The following is a 26132-nucleotide window of genomic DNA, read 5'->3' as shown; positions in this document are numbered from 1 at the left end:
GCATTTATTATGGGGGAACAGTCAAATCTACAAAGTCTAACTGCAGTTGCTTGCAAAGATAGAGTTTTCTTTCTAAAAGTTATTGTATATTATAGTATGGACAGATAAACATGATGACATTCCTTTGAAGTAATCTGAAAGATTTAAATTCCATTTTGAAATACATTGTTTAGCATTACAATTAAATCTTACAGAGACTATGAAGCCCACAACATATTCTTTTTTATCAGTAAACTAAATATACTGAATCAGCTAAATAAACAGGAACATACTGAATTTAAAATTAAAAGGCTGCAAAAAAAATTTCCTAGTAGGCACATTTAACTTTCATGCAGAATACAAAAACTGTGTTACTTTACCTTGGTTAACTGCACTGCTTTGTCACTCTCTGTCTTTGATTTTTGTGCTGCCTGCAAGATGAGCAATGTTAAAGGATAAAAATAATTATTAAAGTAACTTCTCAAGTACGAAGATGTTCTTATAGTGGAAAAGTGCTTACAAACAGTAAACAGTAGCAGCGCAGCCAGAATTGTATGGAATGGTCCCATCCCGTCATAATAATTCCAACAACTTCCCATCAGATGAAAAATGAAACTATTTTAATTGGCTGAAGTGGAATGAGTTCCTGTGAGCTATTGCTGATAGGGGTTGTAGTCTTTTGTGCTGGTGCTAAGATTGCAACCAAGGAGTCAAAAAACTACAATTCCCATGACTTTTTGTAGACCTTCTTTCAATTGACTCATGAACTCTTAACTCTTGCATGGCACACAGACAAGACTGCTTACCAACTGTGAAGAGAGCAGAATAAAGGAAAGCAAAGCACAGAAATGGACAAGAGCATCAGATAAGGAGTGATGAAATACAAATGTTGGGGTGGTGCTGAATGGGGGAGCAATTTAAATTGTGGGTTAAAAGGACATTCCCAATCAGATGCTGGGATTTATGGCAGGTTTATGGCAGGTTGGAGCTCGGAACCAGCTTTACATAATCTTAATTACTGAGGACTTTGTTTAGCACTCATATGATATAAGCAGCACAATGTTAAAATGCTCACTTCACTCAGGCTCTACATACGTTGCTGTAGATTACTTAATCACTATAAACATTGAACAAAAATATTTTTCTGATGCATCAGCACACAAGCACACACATTTTACAAGTATCTAAAGATCTAAAAACCTCCATCAAACACTAAGCAAGAGCAGGAAAACCTAAGAAGCCCAAATAAATCTGCTACATCAGTTTCCATATAGTTGTCTAATAGTGGCGTTCTACCAAAATGTAGGTATTAGTTATGGTATGTGTATCTAGTAATGTGAATGTTAAGAAACAATGCAAAAATGAGGATACAAATAAAATTGCATTTGGGAGTTTATTTCCATGATGTGCTATGCAAATTACTGCAGTGTGATTATACCCAGCTGAAGACAGACGTAAACTGAAGTTTGTTAGTTCAGGATTAATGAATGAGCACATGCTGCTGGTGTGACTCCTGTTATTATCAAACATAGACACACGAAAACCAATGTCTATATCACCTGCTTCTTGTTCCTTTTCCTTTTGTGGGATTGCAATCCACTGGTCTGTTGCTGGCTTGAAGAAGCCTAGTATTGGGAGTACAAACTCAGGATGTTTAAAGAAATTGCTTAAGGGATGCTAAGGAAACGCGAGTTTAAAAACTGGGGGTGGGGTGGATTTTAAAGCACACAGTATTAACACACAGGTTTTCCTTTTTTAAGGCTTCCTAAAGAACTGTTCTATTTTACTAAATGTTGAAATTAAAATAACTCTACTTTTTCAACAATGAACTATCATACCAAAACGGGCTCCTCCCTGCCAATGCAGGGCATCTTCAGGGCATACTTTGCATATTACAGGAATTAGCAGGTGTATGTTTGAATACCATATGCATGCATGTATTCCTCATAACAGGCAAGAGCTTCATTTTTTTATGTGCACACTGTGGCCTAGGGATACCTTGAAAGGTATGGAATGACATATAGGGCCTTCCCCTGCTCTCATCTCCCAGACCTCTCCCCCTTTCCATTTTCTAGACATTCCTTACAGAACTTTACAGGGACCCAGAATCCAAAACAACAAAAACAATGCATGACTGGCAACAGCATTTCTGAAATGTTGACATAGGAAGCCCAGCCAAGTGTTGTTAAAACGTAACACTGGACTTAGGTCCTAATTAGAACATCCCATCTATCTTACTATTTTGCACAGTAGACTGGCAAGCAACCAACATCAAAGCGGGGAAACAATAGAGCTAATGACTTTTAATGTTTCACAACTTTACTCCTTTACAAACATCTTGAAAAAAAGGCTATGTATTACCTCCAGTATCAGAGGCAGTGTGCCGATCAATACCAGGTATTGGGGAACACAAGTAGGAGGGTGTTATTGCCCTCATGTCCTGCTTGTGGGCTTCCCACAGGCATCTGGTTGGCTACTGTGGGAGCAGAATGCTGGCCTAGGTTGGACTTTTGTCCAGTCCAGCATGGCTATTCTTAGGTTTTTCGGCTGGAGATTTCAACGATCTCAGTGAAGTCGGGCAACTGTTTTGTAGCCACATACCATTTTACTGGGCTTCTAATAAGCCACAGCCCTAATGGATAAAATCCTACCCTGCTTTTCACTTCTGCAGCTCTCAAATAAAGCTGCAAACTCAATCCACTATTCCATGTGTCATGCTTTCATTGTACACATCTGAGCAAACATATGTTACTGCACTCCTCTGACATAAATCTATCGCATCATCATGAATCAAAGAAAGGAGATGGGACAAACTGATGAATCATATCTCCAATGTTGCACAGCTTTGGACTGTTTATGTAGCTCAAAAGAGTGAACCTTTTGGTCTAAAAAAGGAAGCTTATCATGGGATAGTAGAGTTTGTGTAGCAGCTGTACTAAACGTTTATCCTAAAGTCAGATTGGCTGGTGGTTTTAATTGGGGATGTGTGAGGAGGTAGAGGAAGTAGCTTTTTCCCGCACCTTGGATATAACTTGCTTCATTAGCTTGAGTTATTTTGTATGCAATGCTATGCACACTTACTATAGAGCGGGACTTACTTCTGAGTAAACATATTTAGGATTGCACCATTAGGAAAAGGGGCATATGCTCCTCCTTCTTTTGCACAATATTATAGATTATATGAGTTGAGCTATGAAAAGCTAGACTTGTAGCCTCTTGGTCCCTTCCCATCTACATTATCTTTTCTATTAATTGTCCCTCTCTAAAGTTGAGTGCAGTAATGGCCTTTACTTCTTAGACAGGCAGCACAAGTCCCCTCTTAAATGTCTTGTGCCATGTGGCTACAGGAACAGAAGAAACTATCAGTCTTCTGAACTAGCCAAAAGTATCTTCTCTCAACTGCCAGAGGCTGCCAAAGTGTGGCATCAAATTTGAGGGGAAGGGAAGAGATCTATTTGCTACCTCTGCTGTAGTTCCTGTGGAGGCTGTCAGAGACGTATAAATAGCCTGTTGTTTTTCCAGCCTTTATTGTATAAGCAGTGCGGAGCAAGAGGTAAGTCTTAATATAGCTGTGAATCAAGGCATGTTTAAAATTAAGAATTGAGCAGAATGACACAAAACATGGAGGTAGGAATGGGAGGGTAGAAGGAGGGCAGGATAGGAAGCAAAGATTTGGGAACAGGTTAGCTGTGCTTGCCCTTTGAGGATAGAAATGTACTTGCTTTAATATTAAATCCCCTTGCAATTATGTTTGTTAACTTCCTTGAACCATAGGAATAAGAGATATAAATCCAAACATATAAATGTTGTGGCTGGGACACAAAAAGAGCTCTTTTGAGCATACCTAATGGCCTGAACATGCCCAGTGGGATTGCCTTTTTCCTTTGAAAGACCACTATGTCATACTATAAAAAATGATTTTATGACACAGAAGGCTGCTGTTTGAAAAACCCAAGTTCAAAGCCCACTTTGGCACACAACTAGTTGCATTTTTGCTTGGATCCTGCCTTGTGCATAAATGTACTTACATCCCTATGGATGGGACAGGCTAGAAATGCAGGTGAATCATGCTGCAAATACCTAGCATGTTAACCCCTCTGGGTTTGTTCATTTTCGTCATACCACTTATGCACACCTGCAAATACCTGTTTCCACCCTAATGTGAAGAGATCCACTTCTGGGCTAGGCAGCAAAGCAATTATTGGAGCAAACAGATGCTAACAGGGAAGCAATAGAATTAAATGCTCACTTCCTGCAATCTATAGCAATGAAGGAGGATTTTCAATCATGTCTTCCCTAACAAATATGAGCCTCTGAGTTCAGAGTACTGCTCTCCTTAATAAAGTAACTCCCCAGCAGGAAGATCCAGGCAAACTAACCTAGCCTTCAACTCTCTTATAGAGCAACCCCCTACATTCCTCATTTGCTCCATTTCTTCCTACATTAAGCAACCTCTAGAGAGAATTGATATGAACAACTCATGTATATGTACATATTTACTAAAGAGCAAGATTACTCTTCTACTCTGCTTACAAGAAAATGACAGAACATTTCTGAGGGTCCAGCCCGCTGAGATTTAATTGAGTGCCAACCACATGAAGTGCCAACCACATGAAGACTGGCACAAGTAAAGAGCGTAGGAATAACTCAGACTCTGGCTTATAATTAGATTCAGGAAGCACAGAATGACAAATACATTTACAAGTCATGAAAATCCTGCCTTACAAGAAAATTATTCATGACTGTCTAGTAAGCAAGTTAATAGGAACTAAACAATATAGACCATATACAATTTGACATGTCTCGGCTATGTGCTTTGCACTGGGCCCATCCACCTAAGATATGAATATAACTGGTGAACTACAATATTTCACAGATCTTTTAAAAAATCTACTGAAGTAATTGGAGATTTTTAAAGCTGCTACAAATTATCAAGTAGAATATTATATTCAGGAAGGCACTGTGAAAAACACAGCCATGTTTCTAAATACTCCCCTTTATTGCAAAATTTATTCACTTAGATTATGTGTTGCAAACTACAATATGGAATTCCTATATATGAGAAAGACAGACTAACAACAGAGTAGTTTTAAAATATATTTAGTGCTAAACAACTTCAGCTTCCACCTTCATCAGTAGCTGTGATCTTAAAACATATGGAATAATTCCAGTAGCATATATATATATCCTATTGCTCTGACTGTGCACTTGTAGAATCACAATATAAAAACCCAAAACAGTATTTGGGCCTATAATTATGGGGCAGCAATCATACACGCAAAATAATAGGACAATAAAATAGTTTTGTTCATATGTAGTTAACCTGCTAGAAATGCTTTCTCATACACAATAGTTCTTAAGAATGACTGCCAGAAACTTGATAAGTGGAGTTTGGTGAAACATACCATCTTCCAGACCAAGGGTTGGTTCCAAATTTAAGCTGGATCAACTTAGCTGGCAGAACTGGACTTCCATGCTCCCTCCTTCCTAGGGCAGCCCCTCCACCCTTGTGAAAATGCTATGCAGATAGCCAGGAGACCCTGATGAATGGAGCGAGCTATGGTGTGTGAGGGGGGATCCCCAAAAATCAGGCGGAGGGAGTTTCCACCCAATTGAGAAGATATACCTTTGTTTCAGAAGGCTTCATAGTAGGTGTCTTTGGGGCAACAGTGGAAGAAGACTGGGTCTGCATTAAAGTGCAAAAATGCATAAATTAATTATCTACCATAAGTAATAATAGTAAATTTTCAAAAATTCACACCAATAGAGCAAGTGAGATACACAACTGTATCGTAAAGCTCATTGGGCCCTACTGAGCTTGATGGCTTTGTTCAGTGACAGATAGGAATGCAGATTTCTCTCCCAGGGCTTTTGTGTGGCGCAACGTCTAATTGTGTCCATGCAGCAAATGAAAGGAACAAACCACAGACACCAACTTAAATGCATCATTAAATTGGCCACAACTTCATTGATTTTGAATGGGATTGGCGGAGGCAGTCTGCCACTGAGCAACCTAACTGCTGTCCAATTTTCCTTCCTGGCCTGCCTGCCAGGAGCGTTGGTGATGGGTGAAAGGGTCAGAGGCCCACCACAGCGCAGACTAATACCGTGAACCCTTTCCTCCACCCTGAATGTGGTATGCTTGCAGCCACCATGCTGTCCTGGTCTTGGTGCCACACCCACCCAGGACCCTTAAGGGGATCCCACCACAAGAAAGCAGGGAGCCCAATCCCGCTTTCCCTCCCAAACTGATCCAGCCCAATGCCTATCATGCCCCACAAAGTTGTGACATAACCAGTACAATTCTACCAAGTGAGCATGCAAATAGCTCAACATTTAGACATGGACTACTCTTGCAATGAGGAAGGAGAAAACCCTGCTCCCCCCACCACTTCCTTGCCAATTAGAAGGCAGGTAAAATTCCTTCCCAGGCCCATTAACTGGCGACTGACTTCTGTCCACTGCAAGATCTACTATTACCAGGTGTGGGTGGGTGGGGAAGCTGGCAACAGCAATGGCGCTAGCCAACACATGAGGCCCCGGTCTTTTATGAGCCCAGGCGGACCAGAGAGGAAACTGCCTGCCACTGTTCCCATTTAGCTCGTCTCCTCGCAGCCACACACCAGCAGAGCCAATCAGCCTTTCAATTGGCTCAGTGCTATCAGGCCGCAGGGAGGCACTGCTGCTGCGGTACGGGCTCTTGCCGGCTCCCTTCCTTTCCTGCCACAGGACCTGTGCACACTCACAATGACGGCTCCCCGGTAAGCAGGGAACTCAGTTTCTATATGAGGCTTTTAACCTGCACCTTTATCAAGGCTTCTGCTTCCAGATTCTTTGAGGGATTAAGATTTGCTCTGTTACATGTGTTTTTTCCAGGGTGTGTGTGTGTGTCTTTCTCTGCCTTTCTATATGTTCCATTACACAACTACTAGGTGGCACTGTGGTACCGCGGAATTGGGCAAATAGGATTCTATATTGTCATTCAGAAAAATACCACACTTTCCTTGTTAGGAAAAAGACCACAAGAATGGTTACAAAGCATGGGAGAGGCTCTGGAGGATTTCCATGTAAAGGATCCACAAACTCCTATGGAATCATGAGCACACAATAACAGCCTCATGTAGAAAGGCTCTCAATGTAAAAGTTTCACTCGACACACAGAGGAAGGAGAGTTTTATTTCAATACACAGGCAACTAACAAACCAAAGAATCATAAAGAGATTAAACAAAGATGTAGTATGCTCAGAAGTTCAGAGGGAAATATGGTATAAACGAACTGATGACAGGATACTTATCACCCAGAATCACTTGACATTGATGTATCGTTATTTTTTTCTATTAGCTGCTTTGGGTTTCTTTCAGAAAGAAAAGTGGATTATAAATATCCAATAAAATGAAATATATGAAAGATTTGGTTAGACTGGCTGCGATAATGGACTGGATGAGGGCTAATAAACTGAAGAAAAGACTGAGATACTGTTAGTGGGTAGTTCTTTTGACTGGATGGTGGGTGTTCAACCTGTTCTGGATGAGACTGCACTCTTCTCGAAGGAGCAAGTTTGTAGCTTGAGGGTTCTCCTGGAGCCATCTCTACCACTTGAGGCTCAGGTGGCCTCAGTGGCTCAGAGTGCCTTCTACCAGCTTCAGCTGGTGGCCCAGCTACTCCCCTATCTGGACAGGGATAACCTGGTTTCAGTCATCTATGCTCTGGTAATATCCAGGTTAGATTACTGCAATGCACTCTATATGGGGCTGCCCTTGGAAACTGTTCAGAAGTTGCAGCTTCTGCAAAATACAGCAGCCAGATTAATAACTGGGACCAGAAAGTCTGAGCACGTAAGACCCGTTCTGGCTGCCTATATCCTTCCAAGTCCGATTCAAAGTGCTGGTTTTAACCTATAAAGCCTTACACGACTCGCGACCACAATACCTAAGGAAAGCCTCTCCCAACATGAACCTACCCAGACACAACAACCAACACCTGGGGCCTCCTTCTGAGTGCCAGGTTAAGATTGTCCTCTATACCCAGCCATTTAACAGTATATGATGGGGCACTTATGTCGGCTGTCTTGAACAGGTCTGCTATTGAAATTGTGAATTGAAATTATTTTTAGGTATTTAATTGTTTTAAATTTGTATCTTAAAAAAAGACCATGTTTTATTATAATGTTTATAATGTTGCAGTTTTTGTATTTATTTTGATGAATTGTTGTGAACTGCCCAGAGGGTGGTATAAAAATGAATAATAATAATAATAATAATATAGCCAAATATCTCTTTTTTTGACTTAGGATAAATGAAAGAATAAATGTAAGCAATTACAGGCTTACAAACCAGTTTAAAAATTATGTCATCAGGATTCCCACCTGCCTGCCTTCAGTATGTCGGTTAATGATGTACCCAAACTGAAGCTTTATTTGTGGTTAGAATTCAGAAGTCATTATGCTATTAAAATTGTTGTAAAACAACCCAAGCCTTCCAAAACCAGCCTGAAGAGAGCATTACAAATCTTTTGATAGCAGCCAAAACCCAAAACTTGATGAGTCCAAACTAAGGGAGCTTTACAACTGTGGGGGGATTACACTGAATACTTTATTTAAAATGTCTACGTTACCTAATTAGAAAAATAAACCTTTGTGCCTTCATTGCATAAAACCTGGCACACACATTCTACATACTCAAGGGTATTTGTTCAGGAGTTTCAGCAGTGACTGACTCAATTTCACTAATTTCCGAGTATCAAGTCACAAGGCCTTCACTAAACATCTAAATTTGACCGCATCTTCCATCTGCCTCCAGCAAGTAAATGCTAGACAGTAAGAACATACTTTCATTCTACAGCAAGTCAGCTAAGCACAATCAAATTACTTGTATAAAGTTATCTTCCTTCTTAATACAGGACTGGAAAGTATCTGTTCCACCCCTCCTTAGTCACATTAATTATTGTCATGTAGTAAACATGCATATTAATAGATTTATATCTAGAAGAGCACACCACCACCCTTATGAGAACATACCACTCTTATAGGAAAGTTTCATACCTGTCCCACACAAAGTGTATCTCTGTCAAGCCTCAGCAGAGACCAGGCAGGGTTCAGGCAGTTCAGATTCCAGGACACAGGGAAGCAAGCTACTAGCCCAAGTGGATGTTGTAGGGTAACTTTGGGTTGCTTTACCCACGAACAACCCGTAGTGTCTGGGTTCACATGTCACACAGCAACCTACAATTGGGTCGATCAGAGGTTGCACATTCAAAGTGGGAGTGACATATGCATGGCATGCGACACTGCAAATTGTGGGTTAATTAACCCACAATTTACCACCATTGCATGCAAACCAGATACTATACATTTTCAGTTGCTATTGTTTTAAACAGGGATAACCTGGTTTCAGTCACCTATGCTCTGGTAATCTCCAGGTTAGACTTATTTATTTCATTTCTTCCTGCCCAATAGTCGAAGCTCTCTGGTTTACTGCAGTAGTTACAGATTACTGCAATGCATTCTATATGGGGCTGCCCTTGAAGACTATTCAGAAGCTGCAGCTTGTGCAAAATGCAGCAGCCAGATTAATAACTGGGACCAGAAGATCTGAGCACATAAGAACAATTCTGGCCCACTTGCATTGGCTGCCTGTATGCTTCTGAGCCCAATTCAAGGTGCTGATTTTAACCTATAGAGCCTTACACGACTCAGGACTACAATACCTGATGGAATGCCTCTCCCAACATGAACCTACCCAGACACAACAATCAACATCAAGGGCCTTCTCCTGAGTGCCTCCTCTGTGGGAGGCTTGGAACGTGGGAACAAGGAAGAGGGCCATCTCAGTGATGGCCCCCTGACTGTGGAATGAGCTCTCCACTGAGGCCTGCCTGGTGCCAACGCTGTCATCTTTTCAGTGCCAGGTTAAGACTGGCCTCTCTGCCCAGCCATTTAATAGCATATGATGGGGCACTTATCGGCTGTCTTGAACACATCCGCAATTGAAATTGTGAATTGAATTTTTTTTAGCTATTTATTTGTTTTATATTTTGTATCTTAAAAAATTGGACATCTTATTATAATGTTGTATTATAACATTGTAGTTTTTGTATTTATTTTTATGAATTATTGTGAACTACCCAAAGAGCCTCGGCTATTGGGTGGTATAGAAATAAATAAATAAATAAATAAATTGGTTGCAGAGCCTGGCATATATACTCCTGCTCTGTCAAACTGTCAAAGCAATAACCAAGGATTGTGAAAAGGGACAATGTAAATACCCAAGATTGCAGTGGCTTCTTTTTAATTGCCTGTACAGCAAGATACTATACAGGATGCTTGAAATCAGCTCTACTAATATTTATCAAGAAGCTTTAAATTTGGTTGTTAAAAATATCTCTTTTTGCCACCATGTCAGTCCATTAACAAGCAAAGTTTTGTCCACTACTTCAACATGTTTGGGCCTAGAAGCAAATATGAAAGTGTTGCCTGGTAACCAACAATAGCTGAATGATTCATAGCCAAACAGAACTTGGAGAGATTGTAGCATGTTTAGGAGGGAGGCACACCCAGTTAAAATACAGGAACAATATGCTGCCTAGTGACCTCTCTGTAACTGGCTGCATTGAAAAAAGAGAGAGAATTCAGATTTCAAATACGCAGCAGGAGTGAAAACTTGGCATGGAGTAAGCAAGTTTCTCATGGTAACATCAGAAAGCAGACAATCTGTAAAATATATAGTATGTTCCTACATCTTCACTTCTCCTTTAGCTAGTTACAGGCATTTAGCAAAGGCAATCCTTATCAGAAATGCTGTGCATGGGGAGCAGAGGCTTATGACTTTGCTCCTCATCGCGATCACAGTCTAACTCAAGCACTTTGCTACACACAGCTAGAATGCAGAGGGGGGGATTCCTATTGCTGCCCTCTTTGGCTTCTTAAACTTTTATTCTTTTTAAAAGAAAAATCCAGCTTGTGTGAGCTTATTTTTCTTAATCCCTGTTAATAAATACCATGTCCACTTAACTCACTAATGTGCAGTAAAAGCGAGAGGAAGAAAGCCTTTCAGTGTTATTACTGTAGCCTGCAGAAGGACTCCCAAGAGTTAGAACTTCTGGTCCCCAGTCAGCTTACATTGTCCTCCCCCTCTCTATTTTATCCTCACAATAACCCTGCCAGGTAGGTTAGGCTGAGAGTCAGTGATTGGCCCGAAGTTACCCAGTGAGCTTCACGGCCAAGTGGGGACTAGAACCCAGGTCTCCCAAGTCCTAGTCCAACACTGTAACCATTACACCACACTGGTTCTCTGAGACACTTATGAAGACATCTTTACTAGAATATCTGTAAACATTTAAAGACAATAATAGCATGTACTTTCCTCACAATGTTTAAATTGAAGGGGGACGGACAAAAAAGTACTGAAAACTGCTGATACAATAATTAATTTTAGCAACCCAAAGAACTGTGTATGATATGCTGACAACCACTCATCAATTTCAACTGCATTCAACTCTCTTCCACTGAGGTTGTTGGGGCACCTTCAATTTCACTGTGACTATCTGTTCTATTTCACACTGAGAGATATCTGTATTTCAATGACATTTGTGTATTCTCTCTCATATTTGCTAGGAGTAATCATCTGGGGAAAAAAATAATTACAACTTTGAAACTGTGAAGCTTGCCTAATATTGTATTTGCAATTGGCATCCACATGTTGTTATTAATGAAGAGGGCAGGCGTCACGGGTAGGCATAGTTGGGCATTTGCCAAGGGCCCGCACCCCAGCAGGGGCCCACTAACAACAGCCCCATGGGTCTGCTCCTCCTCTTCACCAGTGCAACCTGCTTGTTTACCTAACTCTTCCTCTGGCCCTGACAATGGTGGTGGTGAGAAGGAGGAGCAGTAGTTGCCATTGGCTGCTTGCTCTCAGGCTTTTTGCCTGTCAAGCAAGCAAGTAGCACCAATGATAGGAACAGGAGGAGCAATAACAGCTAGTGACAATGGTGGTGAGCAGGTAGACTCACTGAAGGAGGGGGCCCACTGAGTCTTGCTCAAGGGCCCTCAAAAACCTGGAGCCAGCACTGCTTATGAAATTATGAAATGCAAACATTTCCGCCCCACATCACTGTTAAGAACACAGGGGGATGGATTCAGAGTGTTCCGTGCATGGAAGGGACTGAGATCCAGCAGAGGCTCCCACAAGGAAGGGAAGCCGTGATTTTCACTGAGTTTCCCCTGGCAGCCCTCTGTACCACTTCCCACGCTGTTCTGGAGGGTCCCCCAAGCCTCCAGAGCAGCTTTTCAGGGGGCAGCAGAGGGAAGGAGGAATCAGTGAGAATTGCCTCCCCTCTCTTCCTCCTGTGGGAGTATCCTGTGAACACAGCTTCAGTCACAAGAACTTCTGATCCAAGCCAAGAATTTCAGAATATGGGCCCTAATCAAACTGCTGACTGTTGAGATTTTGTCCTACAGAAATCAATGAAAGAATTTAGTTGTGACTTAAAACACTCCATTGGGCCTTACATATTACTAACTTATAGCACAATCCGATTCAAGTTTACTCGGAAATAATTTTCACTGAGTTCAGTGGAATTTATTCCTACATTTATGAAGTACTTAAGCTTTAAAGGTTTTTATTTTGTTTTGTGATTAAAAATTGCAAAAACCAAAGAAACTAGATGGAGAGGGCTATTGTGCTCATGCCCTGCTGGTGAGCCTCCAAGGGCATCTCATTAGCTTCCATCAAAATATAATGTAGGACTAGATAGGCCTTTGGTACAATCCAGCACTTTAGGTTTTTAAATTTGTGATACAGGATACAGCTCTGGCATCTTCAGAAAATGTTTCAGGCTGCATCCATTGTGACACAAAGTTACTGCAGTCTCAAAAGATGGCTAAGAAATACATTAAATGAAGTAATACAAGCCGATATCCTCTAATTATTAAACATACTATTGCTAGAGACAAGAATATAAGTCATCCTTCAGTCTGAAGAAAGGTATGACTGCCTCTGATGAAGTTTCTCCCTCAAGTTTACTCATTTTAATCTCTACAAAATTGACACAATTTTATATAATGGCTTGCAGTGCATTAAAACACACACACTTATTTGACCTTAGAAACAAATTATGTAAACTGCTTCTTTAACCTGCTCAGTATAAATATGGGTTATGAAGATTTTCCACTACAACAAAGGATACATTCAATAAAGTCCATCCACTCAGAGATCATCCTGCACTCAACATCCTGCAATTATGACATTCAACCCACCCAAGCGGGGAAATTATGGCAAAGAAGCCATTTGAATGCCATCAGAGGTACTGTATTTGTGTTTGACAGCACAGTCCTATGCATGTCTACTTAGAACTAAATTACATTGAGTTCAATGATAGATACTTCCAGGTAACTGTTTTTAGGGCTGAAGCCTAAAAATCAATTAACTCTAAACCTCATTATTGAAAATGTTTATTAAAACAGTGAGGAAAAAGATACCATTATTTATAATTTAGAAAAAACATGTCCCTGCTATTGTTTGTAACAGCTTTAACATTCAACTTCACTGTAACAAATGCATAAAAAGCACCACCTGTGTATTGGAAGGAACAATAGTTACCTAGGCATGCCTCAACAAAGAAAGATATCCTGCTTTACAGATCACCACACCCTGAACACACAATTTTCAAATATACAGTGAAGAGACAGTCAGCAATGACACACCAAGTTTGTAAGCTGGAAGCGTGGGCTTCTGATAGTCAGCTTAACTTAATAAACAGTTTGACCATCACTACACTTAAAGCTACAGAGATCTTACTCTCCTTTAAAGATTTTGCTAAGATGTTACGAGCCACTGCTTTAATAAAACTTTTTCTGAGAAACGTACACAGAATAATCAGTAGCCCCTTGTGGAAAAGGCTACTCCTGTTATGGCTAGAAATGACAGACACAAGACAGATACATTATTTTATTTATTATATATGAATAATGATTTACTATGAACCCTGTAACTCCAGGAATGCTTCAGCCCACTTATTAAGCACATTACAAACTAATTCAGAGCTCATGTTTCTGCAGGATAGAGAAGTACAGGCTCAAAGAAGAAAGCAGGAACTACGTAATTAGCTCAACATTCTGACAGTAACGAAAGCATCCAGGAAAAAAACAGTACTCACTCCACGGACCTGGTATATTCCTTCCCAAGTTCTAGATAAGCAGACCACGTGGATACTTATCACAAGCTTGTTTTCATTTCAGTTTATATCCGTTCTGTCCATAGTTTCAGTTTAACACGGCCCAGGCCAAACGTTTGAGGACAACACGACCAAACCCTAACAGCGCATCCTCCGAACACCCTCTGCCTGCAGGCTTCGTGGCTCCACCTCCCTATGAATATTTATTTAAATACAGATCCTCGCAAGAAAAGCGGGGAAAGCCAGGCAACAGCTAGCGTAGCCAAAACAGATCAGGAAGTTCTGCCCAAGTCAGATGTGCATATTTCACCTCAGTGGCTTATAGTACAAGAAAGCAACGGACAAAATTGATCCTAGATACCAGTATTGCTGAATCACCAGGATTTATTGAGGCCACTATATTTTCGGAACTTAGCTAAGTTATGCAAGGCAATTAGAGAGCTTCAAGTGGGGATACTAATAAATGATTTGCAACTCATTCGCTTTTTCACAAGTGGGAGGAATAGAGCAGGTAGACCAACGCCACACCTCACCTAGCACTTATGAATATATTACACCAAGCTTCCCCAACTTAGTGCCCTCCAGATATTTCGGATTATAACTCCCAGAATTCCTGATCACTGGCCATGCTGGCTGTGTCTGATAGGAGTTGAAGTCAAAAATATCTAGAGAGCACAGGTTGTAGAAAGCAGCATCACATAAACAATTAAATCAGTTCTTGACATCTCCTACTTATTCAGCACAAAAATTTTACAAACTCCTCATAATATTACCCTTTCTTGCCTTAAATCTAAAGAAACATTGAACACACTAATACTATTGTATAAAACCACCATCACCATCAATATGCCTAATGCCTTTTAAAACAGGTATCCTGGATATTTAAAGAAAAATATTTTTTGCATATTTTGAATTTCTTGGATATTTAATTTATCTCAATCCAGAATGCACAAGGAAAGATCACTACATTTTAAAAAAATATTGTACTTAAATTGAATACACTAACAATAAGACATTTTACTGTCTATAGAGCAATTCTGTGTAGCATTCCCTTTTGCCAACAATACTTTATTGCTGAACAGAATGTGTTGGATTCAATTAGACCAAGATTTATTATAGTAGTGTAACATCAAGGAAAAATATTAAACACACAAACATATCATCTTCAATATTTAACACATCTGCCCCTTCCCTACTGAGGAAGGGAAAAATGCAACCACCACAACTAACAGTTCGCTGCCTTTTCCTGACACCCAAAGTCAGTTACCTGAGGAGGCTGCCTCAATAAGCCTAAAGTGGGCCCAGCTGTGTTTAAAACAAGTCATGCGTGATGAAGCTGACTTGTTTAAACAAACCATAGGTAACACAGAGAGCCAGTGTGGTGTAGTGTTCAGAGTGTTGGACTGGGACTCAGGATATCTGGGTTCTAGTTCCCACTTGGCCATGAAGCTCATGGGTGACTTTGGGCCAGTCACTGACTCTCAGCCTAACCTACTTCACAGGGTTGTCATGAGGATAAAATAGAAAAAGGGAGGACTGTGTAAGCTGACTTGGGTTCCTTGCAAGAAGAAAAAAAGGTAGGATATAAAAGTAATAATACATAATTCTTTAAAATAGCCATAGTTTAGGGTATGTACCACACACTAAACTGTGGTTAATGCTAACTGGAAGTTAAAGTTTCCCATCTTTTCCTCACAGCTGCACCAGAGAAGTGAAGTAGAGGGGGGAGCCTGCATGTCCAAGGCTCACCTAGGCTCATTCTTGACATGCTAAACTATGGTTTAACATGATGTGCAAACAGCCATCGGAATTTGTGTAATATACAAATAGGGAGGGTCTACAGCTCAGTGACAGAATGCAAAAGGTCCAAGAGTCAATCCCAGAAATCTCCGGATAAAACAATATTAGCTAGAAGGGCTGGCAAAGAACTCTGTCCACAGTGCTAGAGAGCTGCTGTCAGTCAAGGTAGAGGTAGATATTATTTTAAAGGGTGGATCAAAGATGGCAAGTTTGTATGTTAACTCCCCTTTCCTGCATGTTGCCTTCTTCTGTACAGCAATAGATGTAAAACAGCTAAACACTGAACAAGCTACATTAAAACCTGAGCTAAATTTCTGAAGACTCCATACAAAATTAAGGATGCAATCCTATGCATGTTTAGACAGAAGAAAGTCCTACGCTGGTTGGGGAATGCTAGGAGTTGTAGGACTTTTTTCTGTCTAAAAAAACATAGGATTGCACCCTAAAAGAAATAATATAGGAAGGTGCGTTCCTGTTCAGTCAAACAGGCTAAGAAGCATGCTAAATTTAAATAGAATATGGAATTAGGCAGATAGGTAGCAAAGCTGTCTTGAGTATTTGTAAAGTTATGTTAGGGGTGGAACAGTAAAGTGAGGCGTGTGATCAGCATCAGGTCTTTGTACACAAATCATAAAGTATCTCTAAGTAGCAACACTAAAGAAATCTTAGGTTTGGAATTTAATACTAATCCCGCCAACTGTAATAGCTTAACCCATGTATCATAATGCAAAACTCTGCACCACTTCCCAGTTTTAGTAGGCTTGCTCAACTACAGCATCATAACCTCTGCTCATGCTGTTGCAGCTAAACTGGATAGAAGTTGACTGCCTGAGCACAAAATTTAAAACATGTTTCCCCAATATAGGTACTATCCATTCCAATGTAGTTTATAGCCAAAATGCCACTAGTCTTTGGGTGAACTGTATATAGTCCTTGGGCAACAAAACCATTTCTGTGGTTTAACCTAATATCACAACAAACCACATATTAAGCCCAGAACGAGTTTTGTTAAGTGGTTATTTTAATGAGTAGAATTATAGTGTTTACTCTTGTCCTCAGTTCCTAATATATGATCTGTATGTTAATAGCTAGACTAATGTGTCCATGGCATTCTTGTATGGGAGAAAAAAGAAGGGGCAACTATCCTGTCCTGTACAGGGAGTGACTCATAAAAGATAGCTGCACATCTATGTATGTTTTATATTAGGATTCAAGACTGCAAAAATTATCTCAGTGCAGCGTATTCTCACACACAAGAACATAAACAGAGCCAAGCTGGAACAGACCAAGGGTGTATCTAGTCCAGCATTCTGTTCACACAGTGGCCAACCAGCTCCTCACGAGAAACCCACAAGCAGTATCTTAAGCATAACAGCACCCGCCTGCCCATGTTCCCCAGCAACTGGTGTACATGGGCATACTGCCTCTGATACTGGAAGTAGCATATAGCCATCAGGACTAGTAGCCATTGATAGCCTTCTCCTTTAGGAATTTGACTAACCCCCTTTTAAAGCCATTAAAATTGGTAGCCATCACTACATCTTGTGGTAGCGAATCCCATAGTTTAATTATGTTTTGTGTGAAGAAGTCCTTCCTTTTATCTGTCCTGAACTTCCCAGCAATCAGCTGCATGGGATGACCCTGGGTTCTAGTATTATGAGAGAGGGATAAAAAATGTCTCCCTATCCATATACTGCACACCATGCATAATTTTATACACCTCTATTATGTCTCCCCTTACTCCCCATATTTCAAGCTAAACAGTTCCAGCTGTTGTAACCTTCCCTCAGTGATTTACTCCAAACCAGTTGCGTGTTGAGGTCATTAGGGATACATGGCGTCGCGGCCATCCAGCAGCCACCCCGGAGCTTATCAGGGAAAAACCAGATTTCCTGAGACTGCTTAAAATCTGATTCTTTTCCTTATGTCAGGTTCTTCCCGGTATAGTTGTTGTATGCCCCAACCCTCACATTTAGCTCGGGTATGCTAGTCCTGCCTAGGCATGAGCCTTTCACCATGACCTCAGGCAAGGGGTGTTTCCTCCCATTGTGCTGAATGAGGCTTGCCCTCTCAATGACCACAGAAATAACAGAGAAGCCCTCAACTGACATGGCACATATCAAAGCCCATTTCCTTAAATGCGATTAAGCGTGATCTCGAGCCTCCGATCCACTGCCTTAGGCCATACTGCTTCACAGTTTCCTTATAAAGATCCCGTGCATTAATGAGGCTTGCCTTTGAATGTCCACATCAGAACTTACAGACATTCCCTCTCAATTGAAATGGCACACTTTAAAGCCCAATTCCTTAAGTGCGATTAAGTGACCAAGTGGGATCTCAAGGCTCTGATTAATTGCCTTAGGAAGTACTTCACAGCTTCCTTATAGAGATCCTGTGGGTTACAATGGGGGCTGGTTTCCTTCTTTGTGTTCTCCCCCCACCCCTTTCCCAGCACAAGCATGTGTGTGTCTACTCAGAAGTAACTCCCATTGTGCTCAATGAGGCTTGTTTCTGAAATGCAGGTGCATCTGGACTTTCAGGGAAAAGCAGAAAGCTGGGGGGGGGGAGCCTCTCTTATTGGTTGAGCAGCCCCTGCCAGTCAGATGATGTTCACTCCAACTCCCACCCCCACCAGGAAGTATGTTCTGTGAAGCTATTTTTTCTGGTGCAGAGAACCTGCTCATGGAACTGTGCTCACAGCAAAGCCAATTCCTTTTAAAAAAATCAGGTACTCCTCCATTAGCTCCTCCTTCCGTTGTTGTGGAAACACGGCCCAGCTCTACAATATCTTTTTTAAGTGCAGTGACCAGAACTATACACAATATTCTAAGTGTGGTCGCACCATAGATTTGTATGAGGGCAGTATGATATTGGCAGTTTTATTCTCAGTTTCTTTCCTAATTATGCCTAACATGGAGTACGTCTTTTTTTACAGCAGCCACACGCTGGGTTGACATTTTCATCGAACCATCTCCCACAAACCCAAGAGCCCTTTTTTAGAGTGTCTCTACACCAGTCTAAAATCCCGAATTTAAAACGGGGCTTTCTGCTTCCATTTTAAAGGCAGGATCATGACAGACTCTCTTTACACATGCTTCCTGTCTCCCCCTTTCCCCCCTTATCTAAGTCTTCCATATGTTTCATTATACAGCCGCTAGATGGTGCTGTGGTTTAGCTCCTTATATTGTAAGTTTTCCTTTTTTCATGCGGGACTTAAGCAGAACTCAAGCACTGTAATTTGCTAGTTCATTATCGCTGATCTTTTAAAAAATGGAATAAAGGTCATTTAGTGCGGGAGACACCCTGGAAGTTGACAACATCATCTAAAGGACCAGCAAACATCCGTGAGTAACCAATCTCAATAGCATGATAAAATCTCTGTGTGAAGAAGCCCTTGGTCAGTCAGCACTAGCTCAGATCCCATCAGGTTATACTTGGCTGGGATATTTTGCCCCAAAGTGCACCACTTTACACTTGCTTACATTGAACCACATTATTTGCCATTTAGATGCCCATTTACCCAGTTTGGAGAGATCTATGTTCTATGAAAAAGCAAGAAACCATCATACCACTTTAATAAGTCAAAAACCTTGGCTTAAATTTTATGAAAAGTAGTAAATCAGTGTGCTTGCTTTGCTTATATTCTATTCAGTATGGTAAATCCTAGTTCTTATTTCTTTGGTAAAGTTGTAAAAATAAGAGCAAATTAGACATCAAAACAACTTGCTCTTCTTCAGAACCAACTACAATAAACAAATACAATGTTTTTACTTTACTGTGTTTCCTGGCTTCCTTTAAGCATATTCATTACGGATAATGCCATGTTACAAAGAAGAAAGCAGAAGCACAACCCACCCATGGCTCATCACAAATGTTACACATGTTTTTACTTCCCAACTCCAAGTTAGAAGCCTGAGCATCATCACTTATTTTAATGGAGATTGATTTGTATCTAATAATGGTGCATTAGATTTAGGGCACAATCCTATGGGGATAGGCAGCTGCCTCCGAACTCAGAGGCAACCGCCTATTCAATGCAGGGCAGGAGAAGCATGGAGGGGTAGTTCCCTCCGCACTTCTCCTGCCCTGCATTTGCAGCTAGACAGCCGATTTCGGCTGTGTAGCTGTGGGAAGGCAGAACCGGGGAGAAGGCTGCTGGATGACACATAGGATGTGTCATACCAGCATTTCTGCCTTCCCAGCCCCAGAATGCCCCATTTTGCCTGCTCCACATTCCTCTTCCGAGTGCGGATCGCAGGGCTGTTCTGCGCGGCCTGCAAGGCAGCACGAAAAGGGGGGAAGGCCAGTTCCCAGAAAACCACATATCCTATGGCTGTCTAGCTGCTGACTAGCGGCCATAGGATTGCTCCCTCTGAAAACAGAGAAAATGTGTATTTTAAAATATTTCTTAAAACAAATTCAAAACTTAATGCCACATGAAATAAACATTTTTCATTTGGATATTTTACACTGGCACACACACACCCCTATCTATCTTAGTTATGTCACAGATAACATTGATATTTCAATGGGCTGCTGCACCACTCATTACAGCAGTTTCTTTGAACAATACTATCTCACATTTACAAATTCAGCCAAACAAGAATAACTTAAAAGACACATATTTAAAATTCTGAAATGACCAAGGAATTCCACATGACTTTTATTTTCTCTCACGCACATCCTCTGTGAAAAGCACCTGACAGACTGCTTTTTCAGCTCAGGACTTTCAGTTTCAGTTTCTATTTTTTATGCTGGGGAGAGATTTGGGGGGTAAAAAGATGCCAGCATCTCCAAATGCCCCCAAGGGTTTGCAAGTTCTGGTACATCTAGAACAGGACATACCAAATGCTGCAACAGCGCACATCCCAAAACATCAGGTTACGATGTCTTTGCTGAGACAATAAGCTGCACTGTATGCAGAGGACACCAGCTTAGGGTGCAATCCTATTGAGATAGTCAGTAGCCGACATCGGAAGCTACCGAGTACCCAATGCAGGGGGCATTGAGCATAGAGGGGATCTTCTCCTCTGTGCCCCGCCACCCCTGCATTTGTGGCTAGATGAATGTTTTTGTTCATCTAGCCATGGCTTTGGGGACAGGGAAGGAACAGGCCCGGAGACCAAATAGGAAGCAGTCTAAAGCAGCTTCAGCAGTTTCCTCCCCTCGCCCGGAACCACCCCCTTTACCCTCTCTCCATGCTCTGTTTCTGAATGTGGAGATAGCGGCGAGGCAGAAAGAACCCCGCTGGCTGCAAGGGGGACGGAGCTGACCTCAGTTTCCAGAAACTGAAAAATCCTATGGCCATCTAGACAGTGTCTAGTGGCTACAGGATTGCCCTTCCCAGTGTTTAAGTTTAGGGTATTAGCAATGCATTTGTTGGTCATGATTCCAGGAAGATGGACAGATCTATAAACACTCACCTTACTGATGGAAGATGCTCCACTTGTCTTTGTTTTGGGAGATTCAGTGATGCCGGTACTTGTAGATTTCTTCTGTGGAATTAAAAAAAAATGGAAGTAATGAATATACACTAAAATTTGAATGACAAAGGGAAAAATGCTTCAAAAAGATAAAAGTTGGATTCCATTTCTGGAGCGTTCCCCCCCCCCCTTCACTGCTAACATAATGATTTCTACTAAGCTAGATCATATTTGGAAGCATGACTATGAACATCCTGGATAATGATTTGTCCTGGGATGCAAAGATGTGTGTTCACGATACGGTACGCTCACATAGGTGAAACACAGGCTCAGTTCAAGATTATGAATGAGCTGAGGACACACATCCTCTGTCCTCCCCTCTTGTCTACAGTTTCCCTCTCAATTTCTTCTTTAGCACTAACCACAATTTACCTTGATGTCTGAATCAGCAAACTATGGCAAGGGCTTTCCCAATGTACGAGAATCAGAAACTGTGGTCTGAAGCAGGCTTCCAGTTCACGTTTGGAGGGCATGCTCTAGCCATGGTTTGTAGATTCAGACATAATGGCAAATGTTACAAAGAAAATAGAAAAGGACGCTCTTTACAATAGGGGAGGGAATAGGAGGGAAAGGAGGGAGCACACACACTCCAAATCATGGTCTTAAACCATAGTATTGAGGATAATCTCAATTGAGCCAAACTGAAAGATATAAAGAGGGGCAATAACTGAGTTATTATAGGAATGGCAAAGGACAAGATATATTGAGGATGTGTGGCATTCCAAACTATCAGAAGATCTCTCCTAGCAGTTTCACATAAGGTGTTAAATATTTGTGATAAAATGGAAAATTGCAGTACCAGAAGTGTTAACTCTCATGGGGCAGGGCAAGAGTCACTCAGTGCCACCTTCTGAGAATGCTTCTTAGGTAGGAGCAAAACCATTGTCATACAGTGTGGCATACCCAATTGATACAGCTAGCTCAACAAAATGTGATCAATGATGTACTGAAGACTACTGGACGTGCCAGAAGAATCAAATGCATGACACTCTCTTTCTCCTTTTCTAGATACAACTTATCTACCAGAACTACAAGGAATTTTCCACCCAAACCTAGCCTGAAACTTAACTGAAATGGGCATAAGAAATCTACTTCATTTGGGAATGTTTTGAACTGAATAGTACTCAGTTACCTCACTCAAACACATTTTTAGTGAAATCCTACACATGTCTGCTCAGAGGTAAGCTCCACTAAGTTCAATGGGACTTACTTCCAAATCGGTGTGTATAGGATTGCAGGCTTATCCTCCGAGTCAAATTAAGCCCATCACATGAATGTTAAGCCAACATGTACATGAAAAATAATACAGTACAGGCATTTTATCACATTGCCATGAGATGGCACTCTGTCAGAGCCCACACTATTGTTTGTGGGCCCAGGCAATTCAAAAAGTGATTAATCCTGTAAACTGAGGAAAGTGAAAAAGCACTTTGCACCACTGCAATTTTCATATTTAAGAAAACTCCTGTTCTTGCATGGCTGCAATAATTTGCAAGGTAAATTATAAGTCTAGTAAACTGATTTTTTTGTTTTATGTATCAATAGACAGTCTGCATTCACAATGAGAATTCTTACTCCACCCATGCCAAGTAGCATAAGCCATTTGAATAGGGAAGGGAACATCTGGGAGGCCTTGCGGAAGCCTCTCTAAAGTAATCCAGCCCAAACAGTAGTACAAATTGTGCTGCACTGATATTAGGAAGCACTACATCAAATTCAAAGGGCTATCCATTTTGTATAGCCCTACCCTGGAATGGCCCATGGTGAGGGACAGAAACAACATCATGGTACAGATTGTGCTGGGCCTGGTCATCACTCTTTTTGAGCCAGCTTTCAACAAAATTTCCATCTACATTGTGGGATGAAATTGAACCATATGGATATCAGTGTGGCTACAGCCAGCCCACCATATTACACCTTGGGACAAGTCACATGGATACACCCCTTGACCTCCATCTCTCTCATAGACACACCTAAAATATATGGCTACTTGCTTTTCCAATTGCCCTACAAAATTCCATTAAGCAGACTTTCCTCTTTTCTAACTACCACTATATCCTACATATCTGGGCACGCTGATGTAGCTTTCCCCTTGTCTAAAGAGTTTCCAGATACAAAACAAATCCCACACAATTCAAGATGAAATCAAGCAAAATAATTGTTATTTATGTAATAATACAACAGCTACATCTTTTTTATGAGCCAGTTTTTCAAGTCCCCTAGCCCTAGTTTCTAGGTTTGAAATGTGCAAAATGCCCCAGACATTCCCACTCTTCAATGGTATCAACCCCTTTTGTGACACTGCTGATATAAGTGTTGGGATACTGAAACAGTATTGCTATAACAGCATTGCTTTTTTTTGAAAAACTTGCATGTTTCTGCCATTTAGCTATTCTTGATGCAAACCATAGCTGCATTTTCATTGTTTTAAGTTACAAAAAAACAAACAAAAAATGCTATCCAACAAAAACATTTCGCTAGTTCCACACCCATGTAATAGAGAGTGGTATTAGCAGTGGGTTCAGCAGGTCACAGCCAGAATGAGTTGATCATTGCCCCCAGAGAAATGAGCAAATAGCTAACTAGACAGCAGAGTCTTTCTGCATTAGACAGCTGGCATGTGCCCTAGCAGCAATACAGTATATGTTTGATCTCTCTCACTGCTGTGTGTACACAGATAGGTGAAAGTATAGCCTTACTGTGAGAGAGACAGTGACACTGCTGTTCAGCCCCATCTTAACTGGTGTAGATGTGCATTTCAGCATGGGAAGAAAAAGCAACCCCCATCCCCCAAACCCAAAAAACAAGTGTTGGTACATAGGCAAGAAAAGTTATGCTGCTCATCCAACACAACACCCAACAAATGCCTGTGTTGGGCCTATCACGTGGCGGTGAAGGCAGCAAAAAAGGAGTATTATGCTGCCTTTATTGCGTCTGCAGAGTGCTGTCCCAGGAGGCTGTTCCAAGTGGTCGGTCCTGTGGCCCTGGAGCATTCTAAGGCCTCCTGTGAGGCCTTGGGAAGGCACTTTGCAGATAAAATTGATCAGATTAGGAGTGTTACTCCGCACGCTGGGGATACAGTTAGTGAACAAGAGGTGGCCTGTGGCAAACTGGTTTTGTGGGATCGGTTCCAGCTCCTTCCTTCTGATGAAGTGGACAAGGTGCTTTCATCTGTAAGGCCGACACCTGCTTACTTGATCCTTGCCCATCTTGGCTCATTATGGGCTGCAGAGAGAGACTGGGTGAGGGGATCAAGGCAGTGGTGAATGCCTCCCTTGAGGAGGGAGTAATGCCATCAGCCCTCAAGGAGGCAGTGATAAGACCGCTCTTAAAGAAGCCCTCCTTGGATCCTCAAGTTCTGAACAACTTTCGCCCAGTCTCAAATCTGCCATTTTTGGGCAAGGTGATTGAGCAGGTGGTGGCGATGCAGTTGAAGGCACACCTGGAAGAAACCGATTATCTAGACCCATTTCAGTCGGGCTTCAGGCTTGGGCATGGGACAGAAATGGCCTTGGTCGCCTTGGTGGATGATATGAGGAGGGCTCTGGATAGGAGTGAATGCTCCTTCCTTGTTCTCCTCGACCTCTCAGCAGCTTTTGATACCGTTGACCATGGTATCCTCCTGGACTGCCTAGAGGGGTTCGGCATTGGAGACACCGTATTGTGGTGGTTCCGGTCCTTCCTCTCCGGCAGGTACCAGAGGGTAGCACTGGGAAAGGAGGTTTCGGACCCATGGCCACTCACTTGTGGGGTGCCACAGGGTTCCATCCTCTCCCCGATGCTATTTAACATCTATGTGAAGCTTCTGGGGGCTATCATCAGGAGGTTTGGGGTGCGGTGTCATCAATATGCGGATGACACGCAGCTCTACCTCTCGTTCAAATCTTCACCAAGGTTGGCCGTAGAATCCCTGTCCAAATATCTGGAGACGGTGAGTTGCTGGATGGGGAGGAATAAGCTGAAGCTGAACCCTGACAAGACCAAGGTACTTTGGGTGGGAGACAAGAGGAGGCTGGGGGAAGTTGACCTGGTGTTGAATGGGATATGGCTACCCTTGAAAGACCAGGTCCGCAGCCTGGGGGTCATTTTGGACTCCCAGCTGTCCATGGAGGCTCAGGTGTCAGCTGTGAGCTGGACAGCGCTGTATCAACTCTATCTGATACGGCGGCTGCGCCCCTTCCTTCCTGACCATCTGCTCCCATCGGTAGTACATGCCCTGGTCTCCTCTCATTTAGACTACTGTAATGCGCTCTAGGTGGGGTTACCCTTGAAGATGGTTTGGAAGCTGCAGCTGGTACAGAACGCGGTGGCTCACCTGATTAAAGGCAGCCGCCGGCGAGATCACATCACTCCAGTGCTGAAGGAGTTGCACTGGTTACCAGTTGTTTTCCGGGCCAAATTCAAGGTGTTGGTTTTGACCTTTAAAACCCTATATGGTTCCGGCCCAGCCTATCTTAAGGAGCGCCTCCAGCAACACCAGGCAGGCCGCTTAACAACATCAGCCTCAGATGGCATTCTTTCTGTCCCATCAGCCAGGACAGATAGACTGGTGGGGACGAGGGACAGGGCCTTTTCTGTGGTGGCCCCCACTCTGTGGAACTCCTCCCTAGGGAATTCCGCCATGCCCCTCTTTAATGAGCTTCTGCCATGCATTAAAAACATGGTTGTTCAGGCAGGCATTTGGGGTGGGTAAGGGTATT

General features: G+C 41.9%; 1 protein-coding gene across 44 annotated transcripts in view; it reads right to left on the bottom strand.

Annotated features, from left to right (window-relative positions):
* CAST (calpastatin) overlaps positions 1–26132 on the bottom strand; it is an 86058-nt gene that overhangs the window by 38296 nt on the left and 21630 nt on the right. For 13 of the 44 annotated variants that reach the window (XR_014787660.1, XR_014787661.1, XR_014787662.1 and 10 more), the window contains exons 3-6: positions 21373–21444; positions 5606–5665; positions 1539–1604; positions 360–410 (exon numbers count right to left, since the gene is read on the bottom strand). Coding sequence is in view for 36 of the 44 variants with exons in the window: in XM_084833706.1 (XP_084689832.1) it covers positions 360–410; positions 1539–1604; positions 5606–5665; positions 21373–21444 (249 nt within the window). In the remaining 8 variants the exon portion in view is untranslated. Of the gene's footprint in view, positions 1–359; positions 411–499; positions 576–1538; positions 1605–5605; positions 5666–14131; positions 14320–21372; positions 21445–26132 lie in introns of those variants that run through there. The other 31 variants (XR_014787663.1, XR_014787664.1, XR_014787665.1 and 28 more) reach the window with 6 other exon arrangements.

This window comes from Heloderma suspectum, chromosome 2 (genome assembly GCF_057233095.1).
Source record: "Heloderma suspectum isolate Gila_16-S chromosome 2, 16-S_ref, whole genome shotgun sequence".
NCBI classification, from domain to species: domain Eukaryota; kingdom Metazoa; phylum Chordata; class Lepidosauria; order Squamata; family Helodermatidae; genus Heloderma; species Heloderma suspectum.
This window is presented reverse-complemented; position numbering and strand designations above follow the sequence as displayed.